Source organism: Ovis aries, chromosome 19 (assembly GCF_016772045.2).
Source record: "Ovis aries strain OAR_USU_Benz2616 breed Rambouillet chromosome 19, ARS-UI_Ramb_v3.0, whole genome shotgun sequence".
Taxonomy (NCBI): Eukaryota; Metazoa; Chordata; class Mammalia; order Artiodactyla; family Bovidae; genus Ovis; species Ovis aries.
The window spans coordinates 48452093-48469816 of record NC_056072.1 but is presented as its reverse complement, the minus strand read 5'-3'; the positions used below and the strand labels follow the sequence as shown (position 1 = coordinate 48469816).

The 17724-nt window shown below is 53.5% G+C and overlaps 1 protein-coding gene across 3 annotated transcripts in view; it reads left to right on the top strand.

The window, feature by feature from the left end:
* The window catches only part of NISCH (nischarin), a 57746-nt gene extending 41394 nt beyond the window's left edge, over positions 1-16352 (top strand). For all 3 annotated transcript variants that reach the window (XM_015102389.3, XM_042236121.1, XM_042236120.1), the window contains 6 exons: positions 8883-10280; positions 12212-12596; positions 12969-13125; positions 13592-13720; positions 14259-14420; positions 15132-16352. In XM_015102389.3, coding sequence (XP_014957875.3) covers positions 8883-10280; positions 12212-12596; positions 12969-13125; positions 13592-13720; positions 14259-14420; positions 15132-15742 — 2842 coding nt within the window. In that variant the 3' untranslated portion in view covers positions 15743-16352. The remainder of the gene's footprint in view (positions 1-8882; positions 10281-12211; positions 12597-12968; positions 13126-13591; positions 13721-14258; positions 14421-15131) is intronic.
* The last annotated feature ends 1372 nt before the right edge of the window (positions 16353-17724 follow it).

Here is a 17724-nt window from a genome sequence, read left to right as displayed (position 1 = left end):
GGAGGTCTTGGAGGATATGTTTTGAGTTTTTCACCTTTGAGAATGATGTTGTATGTAGCCTTAATATGGTGAGATAGATTCCCTCTGTGCCCACTTTCTGGAGAGGTTTTTTTTTTTAATTGTAAATGGGTGTTGGATTTTGTCAAAAGCTTTTTCTGCATCTATTAAGATGATCATATGGTTTCAATTCTTCAGTTTGTTAATGTGGTGTATCACATTGATTGACTTGTATTGAAAAATCTTTGCATCCCTGGGGTAAATCCCACTTGATCCTGGTATATGAACCTTTTACTGTGTTATTGCTAGTGTCTTATTGGGACTTTATGTGTCCGTGTTGAGTGATATTGGCCAGTAATCTTTCTTCTCTGTCTTTAGCATGTATTTGGCCGCATGGCGTCTTAGTTGCAGCACGCAGGGTCTTCCGTTGTGGCGCATGGGCGCTCTAGCTGTGGTGTGCAGGCTCCAGAGCATGAGCATGCAGGCTCAGCTGTTTCAGTGTGTGTGGTTCAGTTGCTCTGCGGTGTTGGGATCTTAGTTCCCCTGCCAAGGATCAAACCTGTGTCATCTGCATCGCAAGGCGGATTTGTAATCTCTGGACCACCAGGGAAGTTCTGTCATTTTCATTTTTGTATCTTTGGTTTTGGTATCAGGGTGATCGTGGCCTCATAGAATGAGCTATTTTCATTTTTGTATCTTTGGTTTTGGTATCAGGGTGATCGTGGCCTCATAGAATGCTCCCTTCTTTGGCAGTTTTTTGGAAGGATTTCAGAAGGATAGGTGTCAAGTGTTGTCTAAATGCTTGATAGCATTCATCTGTGAGGCCATGTGGTCCTGGACTTCTGTTGGGAGTTTTTGAATCACAGTTTCAGAACTTGTGATTGGTCTGTTCATGTCTTCTATTCCTTCCTGGTTCAGTCTCTAAGAATTTGTCCATTTCTTGTAGATTTGTCCATTTTATTGGCATATAGCTGCTTGTAGTAGTCTGGTACCCTTTGTACGTCCGCGGTGTCAGTTGTAACTTGCCCTTTTTCATTCCTAGTTCTGTTAATAATTAATCTTTGGTTGTGCTGTTTCTTTGTGGCTGCACACCGTCTTTCTGGTTACGGTGAGGCAGGCCCACTCTTCGTTGCAGTGTGTGGGCATCCGTTGCAGTGGCTCTCGCGTAGCGCAGACCCTGGGCACATGGGTTTCAGAAGGTGCAGCCCGGGGGCGCGACAGCTGTGGCCCTCGGTCCTGGAGTGTGTGCTGGCTTCAGCATTTGCTGCTCTTGGGCTCAGTGGTTGCGGTGGGTGGGCTTGGTTGCTCCATGGCGTGTGCGATCTTCCTGGACAAGGGATCATAGCAGTGTCCCCTTGCATCGGCAGGTGAGTTCCTGTTTCTAAGTTTCTTGATTTGAGCCCTCTTTGCTGTTTTTTCCCTTTGAGTCTAAAGCTTTGTCAGTTTTGTTCATCTTTTTATAGGACCAGTTTTGATTTTCCTTGACCTTTTCTATTGTTTCCTTCATCTTTGTATCATTTATTTCTGCTCTGGTCATTGTGCTTTCTTTCCTTCTGCTAACATTGGGGTTGACTTGTTCTTTCTGTGGTTCATTTGCGGGGGCGGGGTGTGTGTGTGTGCGCTTGACTGCACTGGGTGTTTGCTCTGTGCAGGCTTTCTCTAGTAGGGAGTGGGGGTTACTGTGCACTGGCGGCACATGGGTTTCTCACTGAGGTGGCTTCTCCTGTTGCAGAGCATGGGCCTTGGAGCACAGGCTCAAAAGCTGTGGCACGTGGGCTTAGTAGCTCTGTAGCATGTCGGATCTTCCCAGACCAGGGATTGAACCCATGTCCCCTGCGTTTGGCAGATGGATTCGCAGCCACTGGACCACAGGGGGAGTCCCACGGCCAGGCGTTAGTGTGAGATTTTCTCTTGTGTCCTGAGCTCAGATCACGTTGCTTCAGCTTCTCTCTCAGACCTGCTTTGGCTGCATCCCATGGGCTTCGGATCGTCACGTTTCCATCGTCATTTGTCTCTAGGTATCTTTTTATTTCCTTTTCAATATCCTCGGTGATGCATCGGTCGTTGAGTAACATATCGTTCAGCCTCCATATATTTGTGGGGTTTTGCCGTTTTTTTTCTTGTATCTGATTTCTGATCTTATAACATTGTGGTCGGAAATGATACCTGATAAGTTTTCTTAACTTTACTGAGGCTTGATTTATGGCCAAAGATAAGCTCTGTCCTGGGGGATGTTCCCTGTGCACTTGAAAAGAAAGTGTATTTTGCTGCTTCTAATGGAATGCTCTATAAACATGAGCAAGTGCATCTGGTCTATTGTATCTTTAACGCTTATGTTTCCTTATTGATTTTCTGTCTGGATGTCCATTGGTGTAAGTGGATATTAAAGTTCCATGCTAGTACTTTTTTTCTTATTTTCCCTTAATATATAATTACATTTTATTGAAGTATAGTTGACTTACAATGTTTCAGGTGCAAAGCAAGGTGATCCAGTTATGCATATACAAATAGATTATTTTTGAAATTATTTTCCATTATAGGTTATTACAAGATCTTGACTGTAGTTCCCTGTGATGCACAGTAAAGCTTTGTTGCTTTTGCCTATTTTTAATTAACAGTCTAATTAAATTAGTGGGGAACTCCAAGAGGGTTTATGCCTAGGGGTACCTTGCTGGCCTTCTGCTGCTGGTGCCCCGTTCCTGTGCTGAGCCTCTGCCCAGCTGCGCCTCCATAGTAGTCCCTCTAATACTAGCAGGTAGTTTGGTTTAGTCTTCCTGTGGGGTCACTGCCCGTTTCCTCTGGATCTCCGTGTATGAAAGGTTTTGTTTGTGCCCTCCAAGACTGGAGTCTGTGTTTCCCCAGTCCTGTGGAAGTCTTGTAATCAGATCTCAGGGACCTTCAAGGCCAGATTCCCTGGGGAGTACGATTTCTTTGTCGGACCCCCGGGCTGGGAAGCCTGATGTGGGGTTCAGAGCCTTTGAAACAGTGGGAGAACTTCTTTGGTACTGTTCTGTAGGTTTTGGGTCACCCACCTGGTGGGTATGGGATTAGATTTTATCCTGATTGTGCCCTGCTGCCATCTCTCTGCGTCTTCCTCTCTGGTTTTGGATGTGGGGCATCTTTTTTTGGTAGTTTCCAGCATCCTGCTGTCAGTGGTTGCTCAGCATGCAGTTGTGATTTTTTTGTGCTCTCGCAGGAGGAGATGATGCCCTTCTACTCTGCTATCTTGAACTGGAAACTGATTTTTCCATTTTTAAAGAGCTGCTTTAAAAAAAAAAAAAATGATGTGGGAGGGTTAGTCTCCAAAGCCTCGACTGTTTACTCTGATTTTTACAGAAGAGGTTTCCCAACTGCATTTTATATATCCTTTTACATAAGGGCACATTAGAGGCCAAGAGGTACTACATAACAATGTAGTTATGGCCTTGTTAGTTAGTTATCTATTTTAAAAAGAAAAAAAAAAACTCTCTAGAAAGTGGGCATGGAGGGAATCTACCTCAACATAACAAAGACCACATACAACAAACCCACAATTAACATCATTCTCAAAGGTGAAAACTCAAAACATATCCTCCAAGATCTCCTGATGTCCACTCTTGACAATTTGACTGAACATAGATCTGGAGAGCGTAGTCACAGCAATCAGAGAAGAAAAAAAAAATAAATCCAAATTGAAAAGAGAAAGTAATACTGTCACTGTTTGCAGATACACAGAAAATCCTAGAGACGCTACCAGAAAACTACGAGAGCTCATCAGTGAATCTGGTAAATTTGCAGGATACAAAATTGATACACAGAAATCTCTTGCATTCGTACCCAGTAACAATGAAAGATCAGAAAAAAGTTTTATTGGAGTATAACTGCTTCACACCGTTGTGTTAGTTGCTGCTGTGGAATGAATGAATCAGTTATATGTATCCATATATCCTCTTCCTCATGGAAGAGATATAGTAGTGTGTTTCTGTCAATCCCAAACTCCTGATTTGTCCCTCTTCCCCATTTCCCCCTGGTAACTGTAAGTTTGTTTTCTACATCTGTGACTCTTTCATAAATAAGTTCATTTGTACCATTATTTTTTTAGATTCCACATAGTGATATGTGATATTAGTCCTTATCTGACTTCATTCGGTATGACAATCTCTAGACCCACCCTACTGGGGCAAGTGGCATCCTTTCATTCCTTTTCTTGGCTGAGTAGTGCTCCGTCATTCACCTGTCAGTGATGTTCAGGTTTGTTTAGTTGACAGTTAGGTTTCTTACATGTCTTGGCTCTTGTGAACAGTGCTGCAGCGAACATCGAGGTAGCTGTTATCTTCTTGAATTAAGTCTTTCTCTGGATATAGGTCCAGAAGTGGGATTGTTGGATCATGTAGTAGGTCTGTATTTACTTTGTTAAGGAACCTCTGTACCATTCTCCATAATGGTTGTGACAATTTATATTCCTACTAACAATGTAGGAGGGTTCCCTTTTCTCCATACCCTCACAAGCATTTATTTTTTAGAGACTTTTTTTTTTAAGAGATATGGCTTTAAAATATTTTGTTTGTTTATTTGGTTGCCCAGGTCTTAGTTGTGGAATGCAGGATGCTTGATCTTTGTTGCAGCATGTGGGCCCCTCAGGTGCAGCACAGGGGAGTGTGCTTGCGTGTGTGTGTGTGAGTGACTGTGACTGTTCTGGGTCTTTGCTGTGCACAGGCTTTCTCTAGTTCCCTTAGGCGGGGTGGTGTGTGTGTGAATGACTGTGACTGTTTTGGGTCTTTGCTGTGCACAGGCTTTCTGTAGTTCTTTTGAGGGTGTGTGTGAGTGACTGTGACTGTTTGGGTCTTTGCTGTGCACAGGCTTTCTCTAGTTCCTTTAGAGGGTGTGTGTGTGTGAGTGACTGACTGTTTGGGTCTTTGCTGTGCACAGCCTTTCTCTAGTTTCTTTAGGGGGTGTGTGTGTGTGTGTGTGAGTGACTGTTCTGGGTCTTTGCTGTGCACAGGCTTACTCTAGTTCCTTTAGGGTGTGTGTGTATGTGAGTGACTGTGAGTGTTCTGGGTCTTTGCTGTGCACAGGCTTTCTCTAGTTCCTTTGGGGGGTGTGTGAGTGACTCTGACTGTTCTTGGTCTTGCTGTGCACAGGCTTTCTCTAGTTCCTTTGGAGGGTGTGTGTGAGTGACTGTGAGTGTTCTGGGTCTTGCTGTGCACAGGCTTTCTCTAGTTCCTTTGGGGTGTGTGTGTGTAAGTGACTGTTCTGGGTCTTGCTGTGCACAAGCTCTCTCTAGTTCCTTTGGGGGGTGTGTGAGTGACTGTGAGTGTTCTGGGTCTTGCTGTGCACAGGCTTTCTCTAGTTCCTTTGGAGGGTGTGTGTGAGTGACTGTGACTGTTCTGGGTCTTGCTGTGCACAGGCTTTCTCTAGTTGCAGTGAGTGGGGATTACTCTATTTGCAGCGCATGGCCTCCCATCCCTGTAGCCTCTCTTGTTGGGGCGCATGGGTTCTAGGGCTCAGGCTCAGTAGTTGCAGCACACAGGCTTGGTTGCTCTGTGGCACATGAGATCTTCCTGGACCAGCGATTGAACCCATGTCCGCTGCGTTGGTAGGTGGGTTGTTCACCATTGGACCGCCAGGGAAGTCCCACAGTTAGGTTGTTTGAGATTTTTCTTGTGTCCTGGGGTAGGATTGTATTGCTGTCAACTTCCCTCTTAGAACCTCTTTAGCTGCATCCCACAGGTTTTGGATTGTCATGTTTCACTGTCATTTGTCTCTAGGTATTCTTTATTTCCTGTTTGATTTCTTCAGTGATCCATTGGCCATTTCATAACATTGTTTAACCTCCATATGTTTGTGGGGTTTTTCAGTTTTTTTTTTCTTGTATTTGATTTATAATCTTACAGCATTGTGGTTGGAAAAGATGCTTGATGTGATTTCAGTTTTCTTGAATTTACTGAGGCTTGATTTGTGGCCAAAGATACAGTCTATCCTGCAGAATGTTCTATGTGTGCTTGAAAAAAAAGTCCATGCTCTTTTCGAATGGAATGCCCTATAAATATTAGTTAAGTCAATCTAGTCTAATATGTCTTTAGGGCTGGTGTTTCCTTTTTTTTTTTTGGTATTTCTTTATTGATTTTCTGTTCGGATGATCTGTCTGTTGAGTTCCCTGCTGTTATCGTATCACTGTTGATTTCCCCCTTCTTCACCATCTGAGCCGCCAGGGAAGCCCCTGTGACCGTTAGCGTTTATGTTTATATTGAGGTGCTCCTGTGCCGGGTACATGCATGTACTTGAAAGTGTTAAATCTTCTTCTTGAATTGATCCCTTGATCATTATGTAGTGTCCGTCCTTGTCTTTTTAATATTTGTGTATTTACTTGGCTGCACCATCCCTTGGTTACAGCACATGGAACCTTTGATCTTTGTTGTCATCTGTGTGATCTTTAGTTGCAGCATACGAACTCTGTCTGTTGGCTCTAACTCCCTGACCAGGGATCGAACCCCAGCCCCCTGTGTTGAGAGTGCAGAGTGTTAGCCACTTGACCACCAGGGGAATCCCATTTCCTTATCTCTTGTAACAGTCGTTATTTTAAGGTCTGTTTTGTCTGATATGTATACTGCTGTTTCAGCTTTCTTTTGATTTCCATTTGCATGAAATATCTTTTTTTATCCCCTCGCTTTCAGTCTATATGTGTCCCTAAGTCTGAAGGGGGTCTCTTGTAGACAGTATATATATGGGTCTTGTTTTGTATCCATTCAGCCAGACTGTGCCTTTTGTTTGGAGCATTTATTTAATCTACATTTTCCATCTAAGGTCATTATTGATAGTACTTGTTCCTGTTGCCATTTTCCTAATAGATGAGGATTTGTTTTTGTTGGTCTTCCTTCGTTCTCTTGTGCTTTGATGACTGTCTTCAGTGTTGTGTTTGAGTTGCCTTTTGCTTTGTTGTTCGTGTGTCTGTTACAGGCTTTGGTTTGCAGTTCCCGTGAGGTTTGGGTTCTTCCGTGTCTCTACTTTGGCTGTGGCCGCCTGGCTGTGGCGCGTGAGGACTTTGGCTGTGGCCCTCAGGCTCAGTCGCCGTGTGGAATGTGGGATTCTAGTTCCCCGAGGAGGGGTCAAACCCGAGGCCCCTGCACTGCAAGGCCGATTCTTAACCATTGGACCACCAGAAAGTCCCTCTTGAGATTTTGCTCTAGCGGTCTTTACGCAAGGTTGTGTTAAGGTGCTGGTTTCTTGATTTCAAGTGTGATTCTGATTTCCTGTATTTGTGCTCCCCTCGTGGTTGCTGATTTTGATATGATAGTTGTGTGTGGGTGGTTTCCTACTATTACTTTATGTTTGCCGTTATGGTTGAGCTTTCCCAATTGTGCTTTTCTTGTTTCTAGCTTTGGCCTCTCCACCCCACCTCCGATGGCGTGTGTGCGTGTGCACGCGCGCGTGCATGCTAAGTTGCTTTGGTCATGTCCAGTTCTTTGCAACCCCATGGACTGTAGTCTGCCAGGCTCCCCTGTCCATGGGATTCTCCAGGCAAGAATACTGGAGTGGGTTGCCACGCCCTCCTCCAGGGGATCTTCCTGACCCGGGGATGGAGCTCTGCATTGGCAGGTGTGTTCCTTACCATTTACCATCTGCCCCGCCCCCCAGCCCTGCCCCCAGAAGCTCCTTTAGCATTTGTTGTAAGGCTAGTTTGGTGGTGTTGTATTCTCTTACCTTTTGCTCATCTGTAAAGCTTTTGATTTCTCTGAATCTGAATGAAAGCCTTGCCGGGTAGAGTATTCTTGGGTGTAGGTTTATCCCTTTCGTCACTTTAAATATATTTTGCCACCCTCTTCTGGCTTGCAGTTTCTGCTGAAAAATCATCTGATAACTTTATGGGGATTTCCTTGTGTGTTGTTTTACTTTTCCCTTTTGATTTTAATATTTTTTTCTTTGTATTTGACTTTTGTCAGTTTGACTAATCTGTGTTTTAGCATGTTCCTCCTTGGGTTTATCCTGTATGGAACTCTGCACTTCCTGGACTTGAGTGACTGTTTCCTTTCCCATTTTAGGGACGTTTTTGGCTATAATCTCTTCGCATATTTTCTCAGGCCCTTTCCCTGTCTCTCTTCTGCTGGGACCCTATGATGTGGATGTTGGTGTGTTTAGTGTTGTCCCAGAGGTCTCTGAGACATTTCTCATTTCTCTTCATTCTTTTTACTTTACTCTGTCCTGAGGCAGCGATTTCCAGTGTCTTTGTTCTGTGCTGTGGCAGTGATCTCCACTTCTCTGTCTTCCAGCTCACTCACGCATTCTTCTGCCTCAGTTATTCTGCGCTTGCTTTTTTTCTAGTGTATTTTTGGTTTCACTTATTGTATTGTTCATCTCTCTGTTCTTTTAACCTCTTCTCTTTGTTAAACATTTCTTGTACCCTCCTGGTCTGTACCTCCATTCTTTTTCTGAGATTTTGAACCATTTTTACTGTTACTGCTCTGAATTCTTTCTCACGTAGATCGCCTGTCTCTGGAGGAGCTTGAATTTAAATGTGAAGGTCCTCAGACCCACCTGTCCCACTCCCTACCCCTCTCAAGGTCACTGGGTTCCCCTGAAGGAAACCGTTGTCTAGTTAGTCCACGGCCTTGAGCACTCACTGCCTCTGGGGCTTGTGGCAGTGTCTACAGGACTGCGACGTCTTCGTGACGTGGGCAGGACTGCACTGGATGTCTGTGGTCTGAGGCCCTGGCAGTGTGGCTGTCCCAGCCTTCCAGCACTTCAGCTCCCTATCAGGGTGCTTGCTAGGAGCAGCCTTGACTGGTTAGGAGGCTTGTGAGACCCATGCATTGGTTCCTCAAGACCAGGAGGACAGCAGCAGAATCTGGATGTGGGGGGTGGGGGCATCCCAGCCCAGCACGCCGCTGACCTGGCCTCTCCCCACACAGCCCCGAGCACGCGGAGCCAGAGGTCCAGGTGGTGCCTGGGTCCGGCCAGATCATCTTCCTGCCCTTCACCTGCATTGGCTACACCGCCACCAACCAGGACTTCATCCAGCGCCTGAGCACGCTCATCCGGCAGGCTATTGAGCGGCAGCTCCCTGCTTGGATCGAAGCCGCCAACCAGCGAGAGGAGGGCCAGGGGGGGCAGGGCGAGGAAGAGGAGGAGGAGGAGGACGTTGCTGAGAACCGCTACTTCGAAATGGGGCCCCCAGATGCAGAGGAAGAGGAGGAGGGTGGGCCAGGCGAGGAAGAGGAAGAAGAGGAGGAGGAGGAGGAGGCGGAGGAGGAGCGCCTGGCTCTGGAGTGGGCGCTGGGCGCAGACGAGGACTTCCTGCTGGAGCATATCCGCATCCTCAAGGTGCTCTGGTGCTTCCTGATCCACGTGCAGGGCAGCATCCGCCAGTTCGCCGCCTGCCTCGTGCTCACCGACTTTGGCATCGCCGTCTTCGAGATCCCGCACCAGGAGTCGCGGGGCAGCAGCCAGCACATCCTCTCCTCGCTGCGCTTCGTGTTCTGCTTCCCGCACGGCGACCTCACCGAGTTCGGCTTCCTCATGCCGGAGCTGTGCCTGGTGCTGAAGGTGCGGCACAGCGAGAACACGCTCTTCATCATCTCAGACGCCGCCCACCTGCACGAGTTCCACGCCGACCTGCGCGCCTGCTTCGCTCCGCAGCACATGGCCATGCTGTGTAGCCCTATGCTCTACGGCAGCCACACCAGCCTGCAGGAGTTCCTGCGCCAGCTGCTCACCTTCTACAAGGTGGCGGGCGGCTGCCAGGAGCGCAGCCAGGGCTGCTTCCCCGTCTACCTGGTCTACAGCGACAAGCGCATGGTGCAGACGGCCGCTGGGGACTACTCGGGCAACATCGAGTGGGCCAGCTGCACCCTCTGCTCGGCAGTGCGGCGCTCCTGCTGCGCGCCCTCCGAGGCCGTCAAGTCTGCCGCCATCCCCTACTGGCTGCTGCTCACGCCCCAGCACCTCAACGTCATCAAGGCCGACTTCAACCCCATGCCCAACCGGGGCACCCACAACTGCCGCAACCGCAACAGCTTCAAGCTCAGCCGCGTGCCGCTCTCCACTGTGCTGCTGGACCCCACGCGCAGCTGCACTCAGCCGCGTGGCGCCTTCGCAGACGGCCACGTGCTCGAGCTGCTCGTGGGCTACCGCTTCGTCACCGCCATCTTCGTGCTGCCCCACGAGAAGTTCCACTTCCTGCGCATCTACAACCAGCTGCGGGCCTCGCTGCAGGATCTGAAGACCGTGGTCATCGCCAAGACCCTTGCAACAGGGGCCGGGCCTCAGAGCCCCGTCGTGGATGGCCAGCCTGCCGAGGGCAGGGCCAGGTGAGACTGAGTGCGGGCTGCTGGGGGCCAGGGAGCAGGGGGCTGGCTGAGACCACCCTGCTCACCACACCCAAGCCTCTCACCCCCGTCAGCACTGCCCTTGGCTCCCTCGGCTTTGGTGCTGGGCTGCTTCTTATGTCCCAGGCTTCAGAAGAGGCCCTTCTCTGTGGAAGGACACTGGCCTCGGCCCAGTTCTCTGCCATTTAGAGCCCTGCGTCGCTGGGCATCCAGGCTTCTGCTCCCACCTTGCCTGGCCCTCCCCGCTGGGCCCAAGCACAGCCTCTAGACATCACCCATGTACCCTTGCCCCTGGGCTCCCAGTCCCATGGTTGGCTTTTGGAGCTGGGCTGGGGGAGCTGCTGCTGGCACGGCCTGCCTCTGACCCCCAGCTTCAAGCCTTACCGTTTGGTGAGCCGTACACTCCTTCCTTCTTAGGAGGACCTGGGTTGCTCAGGGGCCCACTCTGTGATTTTGTGAGTCCCAGACTTGTTGGCTGAGAGCAGCAAGGTCTGAGTCTGTAAGTGGGGTGGTCTCTTCCTGCAGAGCTCCTGCTCTTCCGGGGGAGACTGAGGCGCAGAGAGGAGGAACCCGCAGCCCTGTGCTCGTCCTCCTCACTTTTCCCTCCTTCCCCTGCTCCTGCTGCTGGGCCTGGCTCCCCTTGGAGCTGCCTGGGCTTGGGGTAGAGTGGCCTGTGAGGGGAACTGTGGTCACACTCGTGGTTCATGCCTGCCTTGGGCTCATGAGGGTCCCTGTGCCCTTCAGGGTGCCCCTTTCTCCTGTGGCTCCCCCAGCTTCATGTATGATGGGGCTTCCCCAGCCGGACAAGAAAGCCCTTCATTTGTTCCTGGTGGACAGTGGAGACCCTATCCTCACCCCAGCATTTCAGAGGCCCTGCCTTTTCCCTCCAGCCCAACCCCTCAACGGATGCTCCCAAAGGACATCCATCCTCTTCCTGGCTGAATCAGGGGCCCCTCATGCCCAGCTCAAGTCCTGTGCCGTCTGTAGAGACCCCTCATTCCTCTAGGTGCTGGGGAGCCGCTTGTGCCAGAGGTGGCCTCGCGAGGCTGTCTCTCTGTCTCGCTGCCCCCGTGATGGGGCTTCAGATGGTGACACCTTGTCTCTGTTTCCCTGCCACCCCCAAACCTGGCTGGATCTTGCCCACAGAGGGGACTGCATACAGAAAGCAGGTGCCCCGCTTCACCCCACCAGACGCGTGTCTGCCCCAGGCCAACAGGAGGAGAGCCTGGGAAGCTTGGGGGGATTTGGCCCTGTGCAAGATCAGGGCCCCAGGGACCTCTCTCAACAGACAGCTGTTCGATTGAGAGGACGGTATCTGGGACTCCCCACTGACACGAGCCTGGGCTTGTGGGTGTGTAGGCTGGTTGTGGGGGGCTCCCAACATGGACGAGGATTCTTTCTGAGCATTGTTGGACCTGGTGCTTAGAACAGTCAAGGGAAAATCCAGTGTGGCCACATGCAGTGGTGGCCAAGGGGGGCGAGTTCCTGGGACACCTGAGGAGGCCTCAAAGGCAGACTGAGGAAAGGTTGAGTTTTTGTTTCTCAACTCCACGTGCCCCAGGGTCCCAGCCCTGGGCACCCTGGTCCGCACTCTGGACTCTGGAGTGGCATCGGTGATACTTTTACCACCTCTTCAGAATGATTTTTCAGCCCATGGGTCACATCTGTCTGTCTCAGCCTTGATCCGTCTTCCCCTCTCCCTCCCGTCTTCCCATCTCCCTCGCAAGAGAAGGGGCCTGGGCACCTTTCCCTTTGCTCTCACCATGAGGAACCGAGATGAAGTCCCCAGACGACTCCAGAGGTGGTGTGTGATGCGTGCAGTCCCCACATGCTGAGGTTTCACGTGGGCTAGGAGTCTGCATTTGGGGCCCACATGTTAATACAGTGTTTCTCGGGGGAATTGGGATATGTAGCAGTGACCAGAATCTCCAAGAAGCTCCAGCAGAGACTGCAGCCCCAGCCCTGGTGGAGGTCCCAGCTCTCACTCCAGGAGAGGCCTCAGCCCCAAGCCCAGCAAAGACCCCAGCTCCAGCGGAGGCCTCAGTGCCAGCTCTGGTTCCAGTGGAGGTCCCTGCGGAGGCCGAGGCCTCAGCAGAGATCCCAGCAGAGGCCTCAGTCTCAGTGGAGGCCCTGGCCCAAGCAGAGGCCCCTGCACAGTACCCAAGTGAGTCCCTGATCCGGTCCACGTCGGAGGACAATCAGATCCCATCACACCTGCCCGCCTGCCCATCTCTCCGGCACATCGCCAGCCTGCGTGGACGGGCCGTGGTCGAGTTCTTCCACAGCAGCATTGCCGAGGTAGGGCTGGCACACCCATGGAGGAAGGTGGCTCTGCCTTGGGCTCAGCCTCAGGTTCTCAGCCTTCTCGATGCTGGCTTTTCCCCCAGCTTCAGCTCTTCATGGTTTTGAGGACCTGAGTAGGGAGGACCTGGCCAATTGTTCCCTCCATCACTGCCTCCTGCTGTGGCCGTTCCTAGCTTTGGTCCCTGGGCAGACCCCCTGCAGACTGTCTCCCGCTTCTTGACGTGGTAGAGCCCCATGCCCCCCCTGGGGCAGCAGGTCACCGGCCAGTGGGGCTGGCGTGAGCCCCCTTCCCAGAAGCCTGGGAGAGGAGCTGCACACCCTGGTCATGGGCTGTCCTGCAGCCCCAACTGGCCCCTCTGTGTCCAGGTGGAAAACGAGGAGCTGCGGCACCTCCTGTGGTCATCGGTGGTGTTCTACCAGACGCCAGGGCTGGAGGTGACAGCCTGCGTGCTGCTCTCTACCAAGGCCGTGTACTGCGTGCTGCACGACGGCCTCCGCCGCTACTTCTCAGAGCCGCTGCAGGGTGGGCACTGGGGCTCGTGGGGACGGGAGGGCTTCTGTCTCTGGACCCCCGTGTGACCTGAGGAAGTAGCGGTTTGGCTGTACAGGGCTGAGACTGTCTTCTCGGAGGAAGAGGGGGTGATGTCAGCACTATCCTCCTGGAGCTGGCACAAGGGATGTGAGGCCAGGCATGAATGCACCCAGCCAGGCCCGTGAGGGCCTGGGCAGCCTCTGCCCCTTGGGGCCTCGGTGGGTTCCTCAGCCAGTGGGCTGTCCTAGGACTCCTGGTGTATCCAGCACACCAGGCTCGGCTCAGACTGTAGCACACATTTCCCCTGAGGTCTTGTGTGTCCAGAGGTGGTGGTGGCTCCTCGGCAGGCCAGGCCATCACGGGGACCCTTTCCTGCTCCAGGCAGCTGTGTCCCTGGGAGCCTTGTGCTCACCCAGCGCGGCCACCACCACATTCGGTCCCTTTCTCCCTCTCACAGATTTCTGGCATCAGAAAAACACCGACTACAACAACAGCCCCTTCCACATCTCTCAGTGCTTTGTTTTGAAACTCAGCGACCTGCAGGTAGTCAACGTTGGGCTTTTCGACCAGTATTTCCGGCTAACGGGTGAGTGCCCACTCTGCTTTGTCCTATTTTGGGTGAAGGCCAGTGTCCCCAGCGGGCTTCCACCTTCATACGCGGATGCATTATTGCAGGCAGAGTTATCTGTCTGCTCACAGGCCAGTTCACCGGAGTGGGAGGAAGCCGCTTCAGGAACTGCTGAGAGAGCAGGACTCACCCCCAGGACTTTGAGCGGGAGGCCAGGGACCGAGGCGGCAAAGTGCTGGGCGGGCGGGCAGAGTGGGCCCAGGGCTCCCGGGCAGGATGTGTCTGACTCATACTTCCTGAAGAGAGAAAGCTAAGCTCTTTCCCTAATGCCTCTGTATCCCCTTCCAGAAAAATGTCACAGCCCTTCCGGCCTGAGAAGCGGCCGTCTCCCCGGGCCCCGTGATGAGCCCCCCGTGCGCGTTCCTGGCCCCGGCTCTGTGGTTCTCAGGTCCAGCCTGACCTGCCGGAGACTAGAGAAGATGCGGGGCCGGGGCCGGGGCCGGGGCAGCGGCGGCCTGCGGTGGCCTGCGGTCATGCCTGTCCCCTTCTCTCGCAGGCTCCTGCCCGGCGCAGGTGGTTACCTGCTTGACACGGGACAGCTACCTGACACACTGCTTCCTCCAGCACCTCATGGCTGTGCTCTCCTTGCTGGAACGCACACCCTCACCTGAGCCTGTGGACAAAGACTTCTATTCTGAGTTTGGAAACAAGACCACAGGTACCCCCACCCAGCTCAAGTCTCCTGGCCGACCCTGAGGGCTGTAGCAGGCCCCAGGACAGCGTCTCTATGCCACAGCAGCCCTCGGCTTCTAGCTCTCTTTTCCTGCTTAGTCAGCTCATTTCCCATGGCTTTTTTTTTCTGGCTCTCGTGGATCTGTGTTACTGTGCGCAGGCTTTCCCTGGTTGTAAGCAGAGGCTCCTCTCTGTCCTGGTGTGTGGGCTGCCCATGCCGCGGCTCCTCTTGCTGCGCAGCGTGGGTGCTTGTTGCGTGGGCTTCCGTAGTGGCGGTGTGTGTGGGCTCAGTGATTGTGGCTCGTGGGCTCTAGAGTACAGGCTCTGTAGCCGTGGGCCCAGGCTCCCTGGAATCAATCTTCCTGAACTAGAGGTCGAACCAGTGTCCCTTGCATTATTGCAAAGCGGTTCCTGAACCACTGGACCACTGAGGAAGCCCTGCATGGACTTTTCCACGGCAGAGTCTCTGTCCCGGCAAACCCACAGCCATTCAGCAGGTGCATTTCGTGCCTGCCCTGCTCTGCGCTGCTGGCCTGAGGGTCTCAGGCTGAGCGGGGGGCGCTTGGATCACTCTCTGTCACTTCTGACGGTCATGTGACTCATGCTGCCATCTCTGGGGGGCTTGGGGCTGCTGGTAAGCCCAGCACCACCACAGGCCAGTTCCAGCCTGCAGCCCTGGTGGCGTCTCTCTCTTCAGGGAAGATGGAGAACTATGAGCTGATCCACTCGAGCCGCGTCAAGTTCACCTACCCCAGCGAGGAGGAGGTCGGAGACCTGACGTTCACTGTGGCCCAGAAGATGGCTGCCCCGGAGAAGGCGCCGGCCCTCAGCATCCTGCTGTGCGTGCAGGCCTTCCAGGTGGGCTCGCCGCAGCCGGGGCGCTACAGGGGCTTGCTGCGCCCCAAAACGCTCCTGCTCACCAGCGCCGAGATCTTCCTCCTGGACGAGGACTTTGTCCACTACCCGCTGCCAGAGTTTGCCAAGGAGCCGCCGCAGAGGGACCGGTACCGGCTGGACGATGGGCGCCGCGTCCGGGACCTGGACCGCGTGCTCATGGGCTACCAGACATACCCACAGGCCCTCACCCTGGTCTTCGATGACGTGCAGGGCCACGACCTCATGGGCAGCGTCACCCTGGACCACTTCGGGGCGGTGCCGGGCGGCCCGGCCAGAGGCAGCCAGGGCCGTGAGGTCCAGTGGCAGGTGTTTGTCCCCAGCGCTGAGAGCCGAGAGAGGCTCATCTCGCTGTTGGCCCGCCAGTGGGAGGCCCTGTGCGGCCGGGAGCTGCCCGTGGAGCTCACCGGCTAGGCTTGCCTGGGTGACAGCTGGCCCTTGCTGCCCGCCATGCCTGGCCTGGTGTTCCCCCAGGGCTGGGAAGAAGGCATCTTCGCTGTTTTTAAACTGTGCTCTCTCGCGGTACCTTCGTTTGACCGTCCTCCCAGAGAGTGTGGATACCTGCGTTCAGCCGGTTCTTCCCGGCCTCGGGAGTGGAGGCGCCGGCTCCGCGGGCTGCGGGCCCCCCATAGACCTGTCGCCCGCCCCTTGTGCCGCGTGGCCGGGCCCACCAGTGTCGTGTCTTCTGTCGTGAGACTGCTGTTAATCTGTGGCGCCGTGGGTCTGCTTTGTTCTTCTGTGCGTCCTCGCCTGAGATGTCAAGTGCAGTCTCGTTGCTGTTGCTGTCATTGTGGACATCTGCTGCTAATTCCGAAGCCGGCAGTGAAATGCACATTGCAAGCTCCCACCCCACGCAGTTTTCCAGAGGGGAGGCCCCTCCTGGTCCAGACTAGTGGGAGAGCCCCTGGCAGGAGGCTGCCGGGCCTTGGGCTGGGGGCTGGGGGCAGAGGACCTGGAGCTGCCAGCACTGAGTGTGAGTCCTGTCGCCTGTTTTCTCTATTCCAGTAAAGCCAAGTTTGACACAGTCTGGGTCTTTTATTTCAAGGGCCACTGGGGTCCCAGCAGGGCGTTGGTGCAGGGCATGGTTGGCCTGAGGGAGCGAAGGTGCTTTAGAGACATAAGAAGGTGAGCTACTGGGGGAACGGAGCAGGGAGGAGGCTGCAAAGGACCAAAGGGAGCGGCTCTCCCAGGCTGGGTATTGGATGGGTTTCCGAGGAGCCTGGGATGGGAGGTAGAAGGGGCTCTTTGGACAGGGCCCTGCTGGGCTGTGGCCAAACCAGGAGCCTCAGGGCAAAACTCCTTAGGAGTCCCTGGTACCCTGGCTGCTGCCCTGCCCCCTCAGGTCTGGAATGTCGCCCCCAGCCTGCTGTGAGGGTCAGGCCTGGAGTCCGGGACAGCTCTTTGTGGGGTCTAGGGATCTCACCAAGATGGCCTGCAGAGGAGGTAGCCTCAGGGTTGGATAGCGGGGAGGAGGGCCCCGTGCTGTCCGTGTGGGCTCCTCTCCTGAGAGATGGTTTGCTTCAGGGAGCCCTGCTGAGGTAGGATGCGAGGTTTCTTTGGGAGCCAGCCCCTGGGCCCCATCCTTCCACAACCTGTTCCTGCCCTGCAGCAGGGCCCCCAAGGCCTGCTCGCCTCTCCCTCATCCTGGCCCCATCAGGAGCCTTGGGTCCTAAGGTTGCAGGACCGTTCGGGACGAGCAGCACTGGGCGGTGGAGGAGCGGTCAGCCTGGCTCCCAGGCCTGCTTCTCCTCGGTTTTTCCTGGTGCAGCAGAGTGGGGAATCCTCGCCTGGAGGGCCCATGACTCAGGAAGGCTCTGGCGGATGGGGGCAGCCACCAAGGCGAGGGTTTCCCCCTTCACCTCCCCTCAGTCAGATGTCGAAGATTAGCCCTGTAGCCTCTCAGCTGGTACAGGAGGGGTCAGTGCCAAGGCACCTCCGTTGGGTCTTCATTGGTTACATCGTCCATAAATGGAGAGTTACAGTCCAGAGGCAGGGCCCGCCACGCGTACACCTGGACTGCTGTTCCCAGACCCCGCAGCCCAGCAGGTAAGTGCAGACCCCAGCCTGGGTCCATGAGGATGGGACCTGGCCGGGGACATCTGCAGTGTAGTGGGGGTTAGGGTACCCCACAAGCCGCAGAGCTGGGATTGGATCCTTCCACTGGTTAGCTGAGCGATCTTGGACGAAATTGCCTACCCCTTTGAGCCTCCATTCCCCCACCAGTATCAGCATAGTAAGAGTAACGTCTCATTCATTCATCCCACCAATCTGAACGGAGTCTGTGTGTGAATCAGCCAGACTCCATCCCTGCTCTCCCGTGGCTGACCTTCCAGCAGGGGACGGAAAATAACTAAACTGGTGTTTGCTGGTGGCCAGTGCTAGAAGGAGGTGCAGGC